The sequence below is a fragment of the Musca autumnalis genome, unplaced genomic scaffold, assembly GCF_047663935.1.
Source record: "Musca autumnalis isolate F117 unplaced genomic scaffold, ASM4766393v1 scaffold_5, whole genome shotgun sequence".
NCBI classification, from domain to species: domain Eukaryota; kingdom Metazoa; phylum Arthropoda; class Insecta; order Diptera; family Muscidae; genus Musca; species Musca autumnalis.
Genome location: NW_027412088.1, coordinates 30,555,677 through 30,567,573, shown reverse-complemented (window position 1 = coordinate 30,567,573; position 11,897 = coordinate 30,555,677). Strand labels below are relative to the sequence as shown.

At 32.9% G+C, this 11,897-nt stretch overlaps 2 protein-coding genes across 2 annotated transcripts; both read left to right on the top strand.

Annotated features, from left to right (window-relative positions):
- Positions 1–760: 760 nt before the first annotated feature.
- On the top strand, positions 761–2,175 carry LOC141406289 (uncharacterized). Its single transcript, XM_073991539.1, has 2 exons — positions 761–889; positions 963–2,175. Exons 1-2 carry the CDS (start codon positions 761–763, stop codon positions 1,467–1,469), a joined length of 636 nt encoding a protein of 211 aa, XP_073847640.1. The 3' UTR covers positions 1,470–2,175.
- Positions 2,176–2,246: 71 nt separating this feature from the next.
- LOC141406286 (uncharacterized) lies at positions 2,247–3,671 on the top strand. The gene is made up of 2 exons (XM_073991537.1): positions 2,247–2,375; positions 2,449–3,671. Exons 1-2 carry the CDS (start codon positions 2,247–2,249, stop codon positions 2,953–2,955), a joined length of 636 nt encoding a protein of 211 aa, XP_073847638.1. The 3' UTR covers positions 2,956–3,671.
- The last annotated feature ends 8,226 nt before the right edge of the window (positions 3,672–11,897 follow it).

Genomic DNA, 11,897 nt, shown 5'->3' with positions numbered 1-11,897 from the left:
AGAGAAGATGTTTTAATCATTTGCTTTTGAAAACAAAAAAGCACATGTTTATTAGGGCTTTATTCTTTTCAAGTTTAACAAAATACCACACATATTAACAAATATTGTACCGCCTCTATAAGCGGTGTTTTAGTGTGCGGCATGTCGTTCGGACCTGGAGGAGGTTACATGTCAATGATATGAAGCCGTCTTTATGGGAAATAGTTTTTTTTCTGATGAATAAATTTGTTCTTCAAAAATATATATCCCTAATATACATCGAACATAGAAATAAATACATAAAATGTCGAATGGAATTTGACACTAACACTACAACCCAGTTCAGTCAGCTGGGTATTGCTGCTACCTTTTCTTGTTCTACCATGTCTTAAACCCATTGAAAGAATAGGAAAGCGCCTCTTCCATGTTCCAAAATGTTATATAATTTTTCTCCATTAGATGTTGGATTGTCTAAGGGTATCATTAAATATTTTGACGTACTGTATCCAGCATAGCCGCCATCTCCAAGCATGAGTTGGTCACCTCTTGAGCCGGACTCAAACGTAGATTTTATTCTACTATTGTTAAATATTGTACTATCATGAGTGGACTCAGGCCATCGGGATACCACATCTAGGAAACACAAGTCAGCGTCACATACGGCTTGAACGTTCAAAGAAAAATATCCCTTCCTATTACGGAATATTTCGGCATATTCACCTCCTATATAAAAATACGAAAAACATAGTTTCGAAAGAAAATAGGTGATAATAAAAGGGAGATGTACAGGACAGGAGGTGGACCGCCACAAAGTTTGAATTTGTCATGTGATGAAGAGTTACTCTTATCTTTAATTGGCCCTTCTACCTTTGGATTAAAAGATCGTGGAGGTGGTGACAACGAATCAAATGTAAGTGACAATGTACATTTCCAAAGATTTATGTATGTTAACACAGATTTTTTACGTTATTTTTATTTAATAGAGCGACGAATCTGCTGCTGCTTCAAGCCAATCGTTTAAGGATGAAATGAATTCGACAATTGAATTTTTGGATACTGACATTGAAATTGTTTTTGGGACAAAGGAAGAGGGTTTGGCCAATTTTCGTCCAAACGAAGCCGTTAATATTTTGAAACGCCCTCTTCCGAAAGTGCTATCAACTGATAAGATTGAAATCAACGGCATCAACAATACAAAACAAATCCCTACTCTTGAGGGTTATGAAAAAACAAAATATAGAAAGAGAAATGCGGAGAAATTGAAGACGGATACAAAACGCAGTGATGAGAAACTCGATGATTTAATTCAGGAATATGAGGACCTGAAAAAAGAAAAAAAGCTTTTGCTCGCCGAACAAACTAACTATTACATAGAAAAAAATCAAAGAGAAAATAAATTGTTTGAAATCGAAATGGAGATAAAACAAATTGAAGAGCGGATGATGGAACAAAAACTAAATATCTTGAAACAAAAAGGATCGTTTTGTTAATTATATCATAACTAATTATATGGTTTCCTGGAAACATACAATAACTAGTCAGTTAAACTAAAATTTACTTCTAAATATTATTAAAATTTACTTCTAAATATTATTTCTCTATATCTATGTTATTGCGTAGAAAATTGCGACAATATTTTAAATGAAATAAACAAATGTACAATGAACTAAAGTAGTTTATTAATAAATTTCTTGTTGTATTGGAACGATTTTGATTATACATATAATTTCTTGGCATATTAGTCATGCCTATTTCATAACAATTTTGCTGCTCAATACTTTCAAATGGAGGAATCTGATCAGAGTTTTTGCGACATATGTTATGTAATACTGCTGTGGATATAACAATATCTTGTATAGTTGACAAATTAACTCTTAAACCCATTGAAAGAATAGGAAAGCGCCTCTTCCATGTTCCAAAATGTTATATAATTTTTCTCCATTAGATGTTGGATTGTCTAAGGGTATCATTAAATATTTTGACGTACTGTATCCAGCATAGCCGCCATCTCCAAGCATGAGTTGGTCACCTCTTGAGCCGGACTCAAACGTAGATTTTATTCTACTATTGTTAAATATTGTACTATCATGAGTGGACTCAGGCCATCGGGATACCACATCTAGGAAACACAAGTCAGCGTCACATACGGCTTGAACGTTCAAAGAAAAATATCCCTTCCTATTACGGAATATTTCGGCATATTCACCTCCTATATAAAAATACGAAAAACATAGTTTCGAAAGAAAATAGGTGATAATAAAAGGGAGATGTACAGGACAGGAGGTGGACCGCCACAAAGTTTGAATTTGTCATGTGATGAAGAGTTACTCTTATCTTTAATTGGCCCTTCTACCTTTGGATTAAAAGATCGTGGAGGTGGTGACAACGAATCAAATGTAAGTGACAATGTACATTTCCAAAGATTTATGTATGTTAACACAGATTTTTTACGTTATTTTTATTTAATAGAGCGACGAATCTGCTGCTGCTTCAAGCCAATCGTTTAAGGATGAAATGAATTCGACAATTGAATTTTTGGATACTGACATTGAAATTGTTTTTGGGACAAAGGAAGAGGGTTTGGCCAATTTTCGTCCAAACGAAGCCGTTAATATTTTGAAACGCCCTCTTCCGAAAGTGCTATCAACTGATAAGATTGAAATCAACGGCATCAACAATACAAAACAAATCCCTACTCTTGAGGGTTATGAAAAAACAAAATATAGAAAGAGAAATGCGGAGAAATTGAAGACGGATACAAAACGCAGTGATGAGAAACTCGATGATTTAATTCAGGAATATGAGGACCTGAAAAAAGAAAAAAAGCTTTTGCTCGCCGAACAAACTAACTATTACATAGAAAAAAATCAAAGAGAAAATAAATTGTTTGAAATCGAAATGGAGATAAAACAAATTGAAGAGCGGATGATGGAACAAAAACTAAATATCTTGAAACAAAAAGGATCGTTTTGTTAATTATATCATAACTAATTATATGGTTTCCTGGAAACATACAATAACTAGTCAGTTAAACTAAAATTTACTTCTAAATATTATTAAAATTTACTTCTAAATATTATTTCTCTATATCTATGTTATTGCGTAGAAAATTGCGACAATATTTTAAATGAAATAAACAAATGTACAATGAACTAAAGTAGTTTATTAATAAATTTCTTGTTGTATTGGAACGATTTTGATTATACATATAATTTCTTGGCATATTAGTCATGCCTATTTCATAACAATTTTGCTGCTCAATACTTTCAAATGGAGGAATCTGATCAGAGTTTTTGCGACATATGTTATGTAATACTGCTGTGGATATAACAATATCTTGTATAGTTGACAAATTAACTCTTAAACCCATTGAAAGAATAGGAAAGCGCCTCTTCCATGTTCCAAAATGTTATATAATTTTTCTCCATTAGATGTTGGATTGTCTAAGGGTATCATTAAATATTTTGACGTACTGTATCCAGCATAGCCGCCATCTCCAAGCATGAGTTGGTCACCTCTTGAGCCGGACTCAAACGTAGATTTTATTCTACTATTGTTAAATATTGTACTATCATGAGTGGACTCAGGCCATCGGGATACCACATCTAGGAAACACAAGTCAAGCGTCACATACGGCTTGAACGTTCAAAGAAAAATATCCCTTCCTATTACGGAATATTTCGGCATATTCACCTCCTATATAAAAATACGAAAAACATTAGTGTAATAAATATTAAATTACACTATTCAATTACCTGGTGATGTAATTTTTACATGAGTACAATCCAAGGCACCAACACATCTTGGAAATTTTGCGATATTATAAAATGCTGACTGAGTGTTCAAAACCTCTTCCTCTGTCGCTGGAAGTTTTATATATAATGGATATAGCGTCCTTATAGCAGCAGATACTTTCCGAATAATTTTGCTTGCAGTTGATTGATGAATACCTCCAAAATCGGCAACAGTTATTTGGAAACTTCCAGATGCATAGAACCGAAGGGTTATTAGCAATTGAAGGGTTGGGGTAATATTTGTTTTCCTAAAAAATGATAATAATGTTTACATGCAAAATAATAATGGTGGCCACAACTTACCTTTCTGTTTGGTGCGTTAGCAAGGATTCAATTCTTTCTAATACCATTTGAGCACTTTTCTTGGAAAGCCGAAACCTTCTTACGAACTCAATATCATCCCAAGCATTAAAATGATCAATCCTATCTCTAAATTTGTGTTTTGTCTTCTTACTTCTATTCAAAAAATGTCTCAATGTTCTCAGCTCTTGTAGTTCCGAATCCATATTTTCCCAAACGGCTACAAAATTATTTGTAACTTTTATTTTCTGATAAGTCGTACGATTTAATAAAAACAAAAACATTTGTACCTAAGGTGTTACTAGTCAAAAACCATGGTGTAAAATACACATTCGTTTAACCGGTCGGTAGCGTTACCAACGCGTTGAAATTACCAAATTTTCGTTACACGATAGGTATCTACCAACTCATAGTTACCTACTCGTAGAAATTACGGGCATAAAACTGCGATTGCTAAGAGTTAATTAATGATAGCGATTTCGTTCTTTTTTATATTTTTACATTAGGGTCTTAACTTAAATATAATAAATTATAAAATATATAAATATAAAATCTTTTCATTGTACCCAAAAAAAGCAAATAAAGCGGCATCAACCTGCTTGCATGACATTCAGTACAAGACTGAAGTAAAAAAATCAAAACATTTGCTCTCTTACTTTGCGTTCGGGTCGCGTGTGTGCATGGCACAATTACCACTTAGATGCATCAGCCGACAACTACAACAAAAACGAGTTCAGTACTGTGAAATGTCAAAAATGTTTTCCAAAAATAAAGCGATTCACACAATTTTTTCAACAAAATTTTGTTAGGTAGTTATTAATAAACACATTATTACAACAATCCGTCAAAAATTCACAATTTTTCTTTTAAATTTTTGTTTTTTAATTTTGTGTGTTTCAATTACAACAACTTTTTTGACAGCTCGCAGTACATCAGCTGGGCAGATGCGGGTACATGTATGATTGTGCCATGCGTGTGTGTGATTTGCCGAAAAACTTCGTAACAATATCAATACCAAACAACGGGTTTGAGGTAGATGCATATGCTAGCTGATCGAACATGAATTTTCAAAACAAGTTGTTGTAAATTGAATTAGTCATCAAAAATATACGGCAATGTAGAACTTTACAACTTTATTTTGATAATTATCGTAAAATTATCTATATATCGTATTAATTGTGTATAGTACTAACAAATGAAAAAAAAATGATTTTACCGTTGAGACATCATAATAACAAATTTTGATAGATAAAAGTTGTGTTCAGAACTTGCAGCAGTTTTCCCGTTTAGTGCTAAATATGGGTTCCCGTACTCTGAATTCTAGCAAGACTTGCAATTCTCTTTAAACAACAATAGCGCCGAATAACACCCAATTCTCCTATTTTTTAAGAAATTTGTATGGGGAAGCAATTCGCTCTTTTTTCTAACATTACCATCAAAAAAGTACGAGAACACAATGAAAAATAGCATTGTAACAAAGTAATTTAATATTTTTTCACATTGTTTAAAATTTTGATACTAAATTTTTTTGTTGCAGCAATTGACCATCTACCTTGTTTATTGTGATACGTGAAAAGTGTTGCAACTTTTGGTACTTTTTCAGGCAAAAGCAGGATTGTATTGCCAAGTTTATACTTGCGCTCCAAAATCCAATGGATTTCTCGAAATCCTGAAATACACCCCGGTGTTTACACTTATTTTTTGTTGATTTCAAACATATCACATTGATTAAGGTAGATGCATATGCGCAGCGGATCGAACATGAATGTTCAAAACAAGTTGTTGTAAATTGAATTAATCATCAAATATATACGACAATATAGAACTTTAAAACTTTATTTGGAAAATTATCGTAAAATTATCTATATATCGTATTAATTGTGTATAGTACTAACAAATGAAAAAATAAAAAAATGATTTTATCTTTGAGACATCGTTATAATAAATTTTAGCTCTGTTCCACAATTTTTTACAATTTTTACCACTTTTACACATTTTTCGTTCCCTTACACAAAAAAAATCTAGCAAGACTTGCACTTCTCTTTAAACAAAAATAGCGCCGAATAACACCCTCTTCTCCTGTTTTCTGTCATACAATTTTGGCCTAGTAGAAACTAGCAGCAATCATGTTCATTGGCATCTAATATGATAGCCGATACGTTGATTTTTATATTTATGCTGGAGTTTTTGCAACTTCCGTCATTTTTCTGTTCCCGTATTTTTTAAGAAATTTGTATGGGGAAGCAAGTTTTGACAATTCGCTCCTTTTTCTAACATTACCATTAAAAAGTACGGGAACACAATAAAAAATATCATTGTAACAAAGTAATTTAATATTTTTTTTCACATTGTTTACAAATTTTGATACTAAAATTTTTTGTTGCAGCAATTGACCATCTACCTTGTTTATTCTGATACGTGAAAAGTGTTGCAACTTTTGGTACTTTTTTAGGCAAAAGCAGGGTTGTGTATCATGTGTACTGTGATTTCGATGTTGATTTCGCTGAAATCACGAAATAAGATGATTTCATTTTGTATGCGAAATCATGATAATTTTTGCTTGATTCCGCGCGTAATCACGAAACGCCTTCGAAATCACGAAAAGACGCCGAATGTAAACCAAACATAACGGTACGGCAGTGTTAGTTTCAACTAAGGAGTCATCTCGATCGAACGATTCTTTTATCCAAGTGGGTTCTAAGTAAGAATCAAAAGCGGGGTACACACGATCAAATGCTGCCTTATTCATTTGAATTAGGTAGTACTTGGCCTTTAATCTTTTACAAGAAACTGATCGTGAAAAAAGCGGTGTATTTCATTCTGTTCACACCTTAACCCTGCTACTACGTTAGAAAAAAATCACATACGCTATGTTAGGGTCATTTGATGACCCATTTATTGAAAAAATTATATAGTATACATTTTTAAAAGGTTTTAAACGCGTGGAATAATAGCTTGATGTGTTTATTAGAGAATTAGGTTACCATTTTTAACCTGCAAAGCGTTCCTTAACCCCGAAAAGTGGCAAAACTGGAAGCAATTTTTAATAGAGTGAGAGTGGAGAGAGAACGAAAATGGCTTTCTCTTCTACCACGGGCTACCAGCAAAATTTCTGCAGGTAAAAAATGGCAGAACTGATCTTTCGAATTTTGTTTGACGATTATTTCACAATGAAAAAAAAAAATGGACGAAAAACAGAAGAAAAAGTCGAACGCTGACAAAACTTAATTATAAACTGTGTATTAAAAGACGAAAATTGATTTTTTTTATGTTTCTGTTTGACATTGCTGCCTGATCTACCATTTTTCCGTTCCTTTACTTTTCTGGTAAAAATGTTCATGAGAGAGCAATTATGAGCAAATTTGACAATTTTCTCTTTTACCACCCTTACCATTAAAATATTAACCCTTTCGACCCCAACGTTGCTTATAAGCAACTTCGATTTTTAGCATGGTTTAATTTGAAACTGATGGGATTTTCTCATCAAAACTCGCATTGGTTTGGTTAATTGAAGTTCTGAGAATAAAAAACAACAGCAAAAATATCAGTTATGTGACGATCGACCTATTTATTATGCATTATTCACTACGAAGTCTAGCAAATCGCGCGCTCTAAAAAAATAGTACATAAAGTAAAGTTTAAAAAAAAGATATTTTTAAATAATAATTTTAAAAAACAAATACGCATTGTTATTACTAACAGGTATAGTTATAAAACAAAAATAAAAATTTTCAAAAAATGTTGCATTGTTCCTTTACAATATTTTTTTCTTTTTTGAAGTTGCTTATAAGCAACTTTAGTCCACGGTGATAGTGAAAACCATTGAAATCGAAAATATGAACAAACCACCTAAACGGCTTTGGAAACAAATATACAAGCCATTCTGGAGTTCGACTGAAACAAGTCTTCTGTAGTGGGATTCTGTAACTCATTTTTGCTGTTACCGACAAAAATCGTTAAAATTAAATCACAAAATTATGACTAAAAACATAAAGAAAAGTTGGCATTACTGTTTGTGTCGGTAGAGGCTAGCGACTAATTTTTATTCACACACGATCAAATGCTGCCTTATTCATTTGAATTAGGTAGTACTTGGCCTTTAATCTTTTACAAGAAACTGATCGTGAAAAAAGCGGTGTATTTCATTCTGTTCACACCTTAACCCTGCTACTACGTTAGAAAAAAATCACATACGCTATGTTAGGGTCATTTGATGACCCATTTATTGAAAAAATTATATAGTATACATTTTTAAAAGGTTTTAAACGCGTGGAATAATAGCTTGATGTGTTTATTAGAGAATTAGGTTACCATTTTTAACCTGCAAAGCGTTCCTTAACCCCGAAAAGTGGCAAAACTGGAAGCAATTTTTAATAGAGTGAGAGTGGAGAGAGAACGAAAATGGCTTTCTCTTCTACCACGGGCTACCAGCAAAATTTCTGCAGGTAAAAAATGGCAGAACTGATCTTTCGAATTTTGTTTGACGATTATTTCACAATGAAAAAAAAAATGGACGAAAAACAGAAGAAAAAGTCGAACGCTGACAAAACTTAATTATAAACTGTGTATTAAAAGACGAAAATTGATTTTTTTTATGTTTCTGTTTGACATTGCTGCCTGATCTACCATTTTTCCGTTCCTTTACTTTTCTGGTAAAAATGTTCATGAGAGAGCAATTATGAGCAAATTTGACAATTTTCTCTTTTACCACCCTTACCATTAAAATATTAACCCTTTCGACCCCAACGTTGCTTATAAGCAACTTCGATTTTTAGCATGGTTTAATTTGAAACTGATGGGATTTTCTCATCAAAACTCGCATTGGTTTGGTTAATTGAAGTTCTGAGAATAAAAAACAACAGCAAAAATATCAGTTATGTGACGATCGACCTATTTATTATGCATTATTCACTACGAAGTCTAGCAAATCGCGCGCTCTAAAAAAATAGTACATAAAGTAAAGTTTAAAAAAAAGATATTTTTAAATAATAATTTTAAAAAACAAATACGCATTGTTATTACTAACAGGTATAGTTATAAAACAAAAATAAAAATTTTCAAAAAATGTTGCATTGTTCCTTTACAATATTTTTTTCTTTTTTGAAGTTGCTTATAAGCAACTTTAGTCCACGGTGATAGTGAAAACCATTGAAATCGAAAATATGAACAAACCACCTAAACGGCTTTGGAAACAAATATACAAGCCATTCTGGAGTTCGACTGAAACAAGTCTTCTGTAGTGGGATTCTGTAACTCATTTTTGCTGTTACCGACAAAAATCGTTAAAATTAAATCACAAAATTATGACTAAAAACATAAAGAAAAGTTGGCATTACTGTTTGTGTCGGTAGAGGCTAGCGACTAATTTTTATTCATCGTTAACTTACCGAAAAATTTCGTTAATTATCGAAATTATAAGGATTTTAATTTTACCGACAATTATCGATAACAGCAAAAATGAGTTACAGAATCCCACTACTGATGAAGAGTGCGAAGATGAAGAAGAAGAGTTTATGTAGAATGGTTTGAACGAAATTTTGGAGGGAGGTGAAGAAATAGAGATCAATTTGCTAGAAGATAGCACCATTGAACTACGTGTTGTAAAGTATCCAGAGATAATCGAGCGTCATGTTCCAGTTCCAAGCGCCGCAAAGTTACTTACGACCTGCCAAATTCGTCATTGAGAGGTATGGGAGAAAAAGGTCGACGTCGTTTTAGCAAGACAGGAACACCTGTGTCAAAGTGTGGTGTTCATCTATGTTCAAATACAAGTAAAAATTGTTTTCTTGCCTATCATACTAAGGTATTATTGATATAATATATAATATTATATCAAAAATGATTCTTAAAGAATAAATAACAAGCAATTTGTATGTTCTTATAAACTTGTTTTAATTTATTAATGCCATGAAATGCTACCTCAACGGCCCGAAGTTCCTTATAAGCAACTTCCGATATCTGGTTCCCCAATAACTCCCGAAGTTTCAAATCTTCAAAAATCCTTAATTTGGAGCTAACAAGCTTTGCTATCACAAAAAAATAATTTTTAGACATTCGGTTCTGGAGCGGGGCGAAAGGGTTAAAGGAAAAGAGCTATTATCGGTAAAAAATCTGTCACTGAACTGAAAGCATTAGGATTGGTTGTTATTGAATGTAAAAATTACAATAATAAATGTCAATTTTTTGTATTCTTTATTTATTTTTTGTTTTGTTGGCATCTAACACAAGAAAAATATGTAAGGAAAATGCTAAAAAAAAATAAAATTAAATTTTGACATGCGCACGGGGTCATAAAATGACCCTAACATGTTATGTGTATATACTAGGGATACGTATTACCAAGCAAAAATCGATCTTTTGATTCTTACTTAGAACTCAAGAATCGACCTTTCGATCTTTTGATTCTTACTTAGAACTCAAAAATCGATTTTTCGATTCTTTCGTAGGAATCAAAAATCGATCTTTCGATCCTTTAGCGGAGTACACACGATCAGTTTTGACTGTCGATTTTTCGGAATTATCGATTACTGTCAAACAGTCCAGCAACCACAAAATATTTTGTGGTTGCCTGATGACTAAAAAAAGGGAGCGGCCACACTGACAAGCAACCGATTATTTGGACAAAAGTGACAGTCAAAACTGATCGTGTGTACCCCGCTTTTGATTCTTACTTATGGGTCTATCTTGTATTGCCACTAAACTTGAGTTGCGTTGTCAGTTGTCTGCGCGAATGAGACGAAATTTTGTACCATTAATGTCAACTCAACTGGGTGGTCGATAAACATGTTATCGATCAGTGTTTTTTCAAACTAGTGACCTCTATTCGCAAAAAAAAAAAAAAAACATTTTAAAAATAATTGCGCTTTGGATAACACTTTTGTGTATTCTGGACAATATTTTAATACTTTGGCTGAGTTTTCGAGCAAATTTGGAAAACAACCCAAGATTGGAATATAACCTGCCCATTGAATCTTCGGATCGTCAAGTTTTATTTGCTGTCCCAAAAAATGATAAGTTCGGTGGAATTATTTTTTGATGATGAAGAAAATGTACAGGACATTGCATCTATTAGAATACATTTGGGGGACAAGTCGCATCCATTGGAATTGCCATCTGCACTGTAAGCTGATGATCATGTGGAAAGATCTGTATAATCAGTAAATTATTTCAGGTTTAAGGCGTATTTTCGATTGCCAAAGGATGCCGTAGTTTACACTGTGGAAACGTTAAAGGATTACTTCAAAGTAAGTTACAGATCAACAGCAATACCTCCACTTTTAAAAGTGTGCACAGCGTTGCGATTCTTTGAGGACGGAAGTTTCCAAGTCCCATGGCAATGATTTCAATAATTGCATGGCTCAATCTACATTGTCGAGAGTATTGAAGGCAGAGGACTAATTGTGCCAAAATTGGATCGTTTCGAAGTTGACAGAGGAGGAAAAAAGACAAAATAAAAACTATTTTTATTCAAAAACGAAATTCCCTGGTGTAGTTGGCTGTATAGATGGAACCCATGTGCACATTGGATTTGCACTCAATTTATCAATTAATATTTCAAACTGTTGTTTTATTGTTATTTTCACCATACTTTTGATACACAAAATTAATTAATTATGCAAATAATCAATAATTGTTAACAACATGTTTATTTTTCCTTCTATTTTACTTCTTGTTTCTTCGAAAATGTTCACTGCAACTGAAAATTGGTGGTTGCTGAAAAACAGCCGCTTCGTCAACTGAGAATTGCAACTTCAGTTGAGAGTTGCCATACGTGGATCAATTTTGACAACTGGCAACGCCACACAACGATAATTGTTATCGATG

Coding starts and splice junctions, on each gene's coding strand:
- LOC141406286 (XM_073991537.1), top strand. CDS start 2,247: ATGTACAGGACAGGAGGTGGACCGCCACAAAGTTTGAATTTGTCATGT. Junction 2,376..2,448: donor GTGGTGACAACGAATCAAAT/GTAAGTGACAAT, acceptor TTTATTTAATAG/AGCGACGAATCTGCTGCTGC.
- LOC141406289 (XM_073991539.1), top strand. CDS start 761: ATGTACAGGACAGGAGGTGGACCGCCACAAAGTTTGAATTTGTCATGT. Junction 890..962: donor GTGGTGACAACGAATCAAAT/GTAAGTGACAAT, acceptor TTTATTTAATAG/AGCGACGAATCTGCTGCTGC.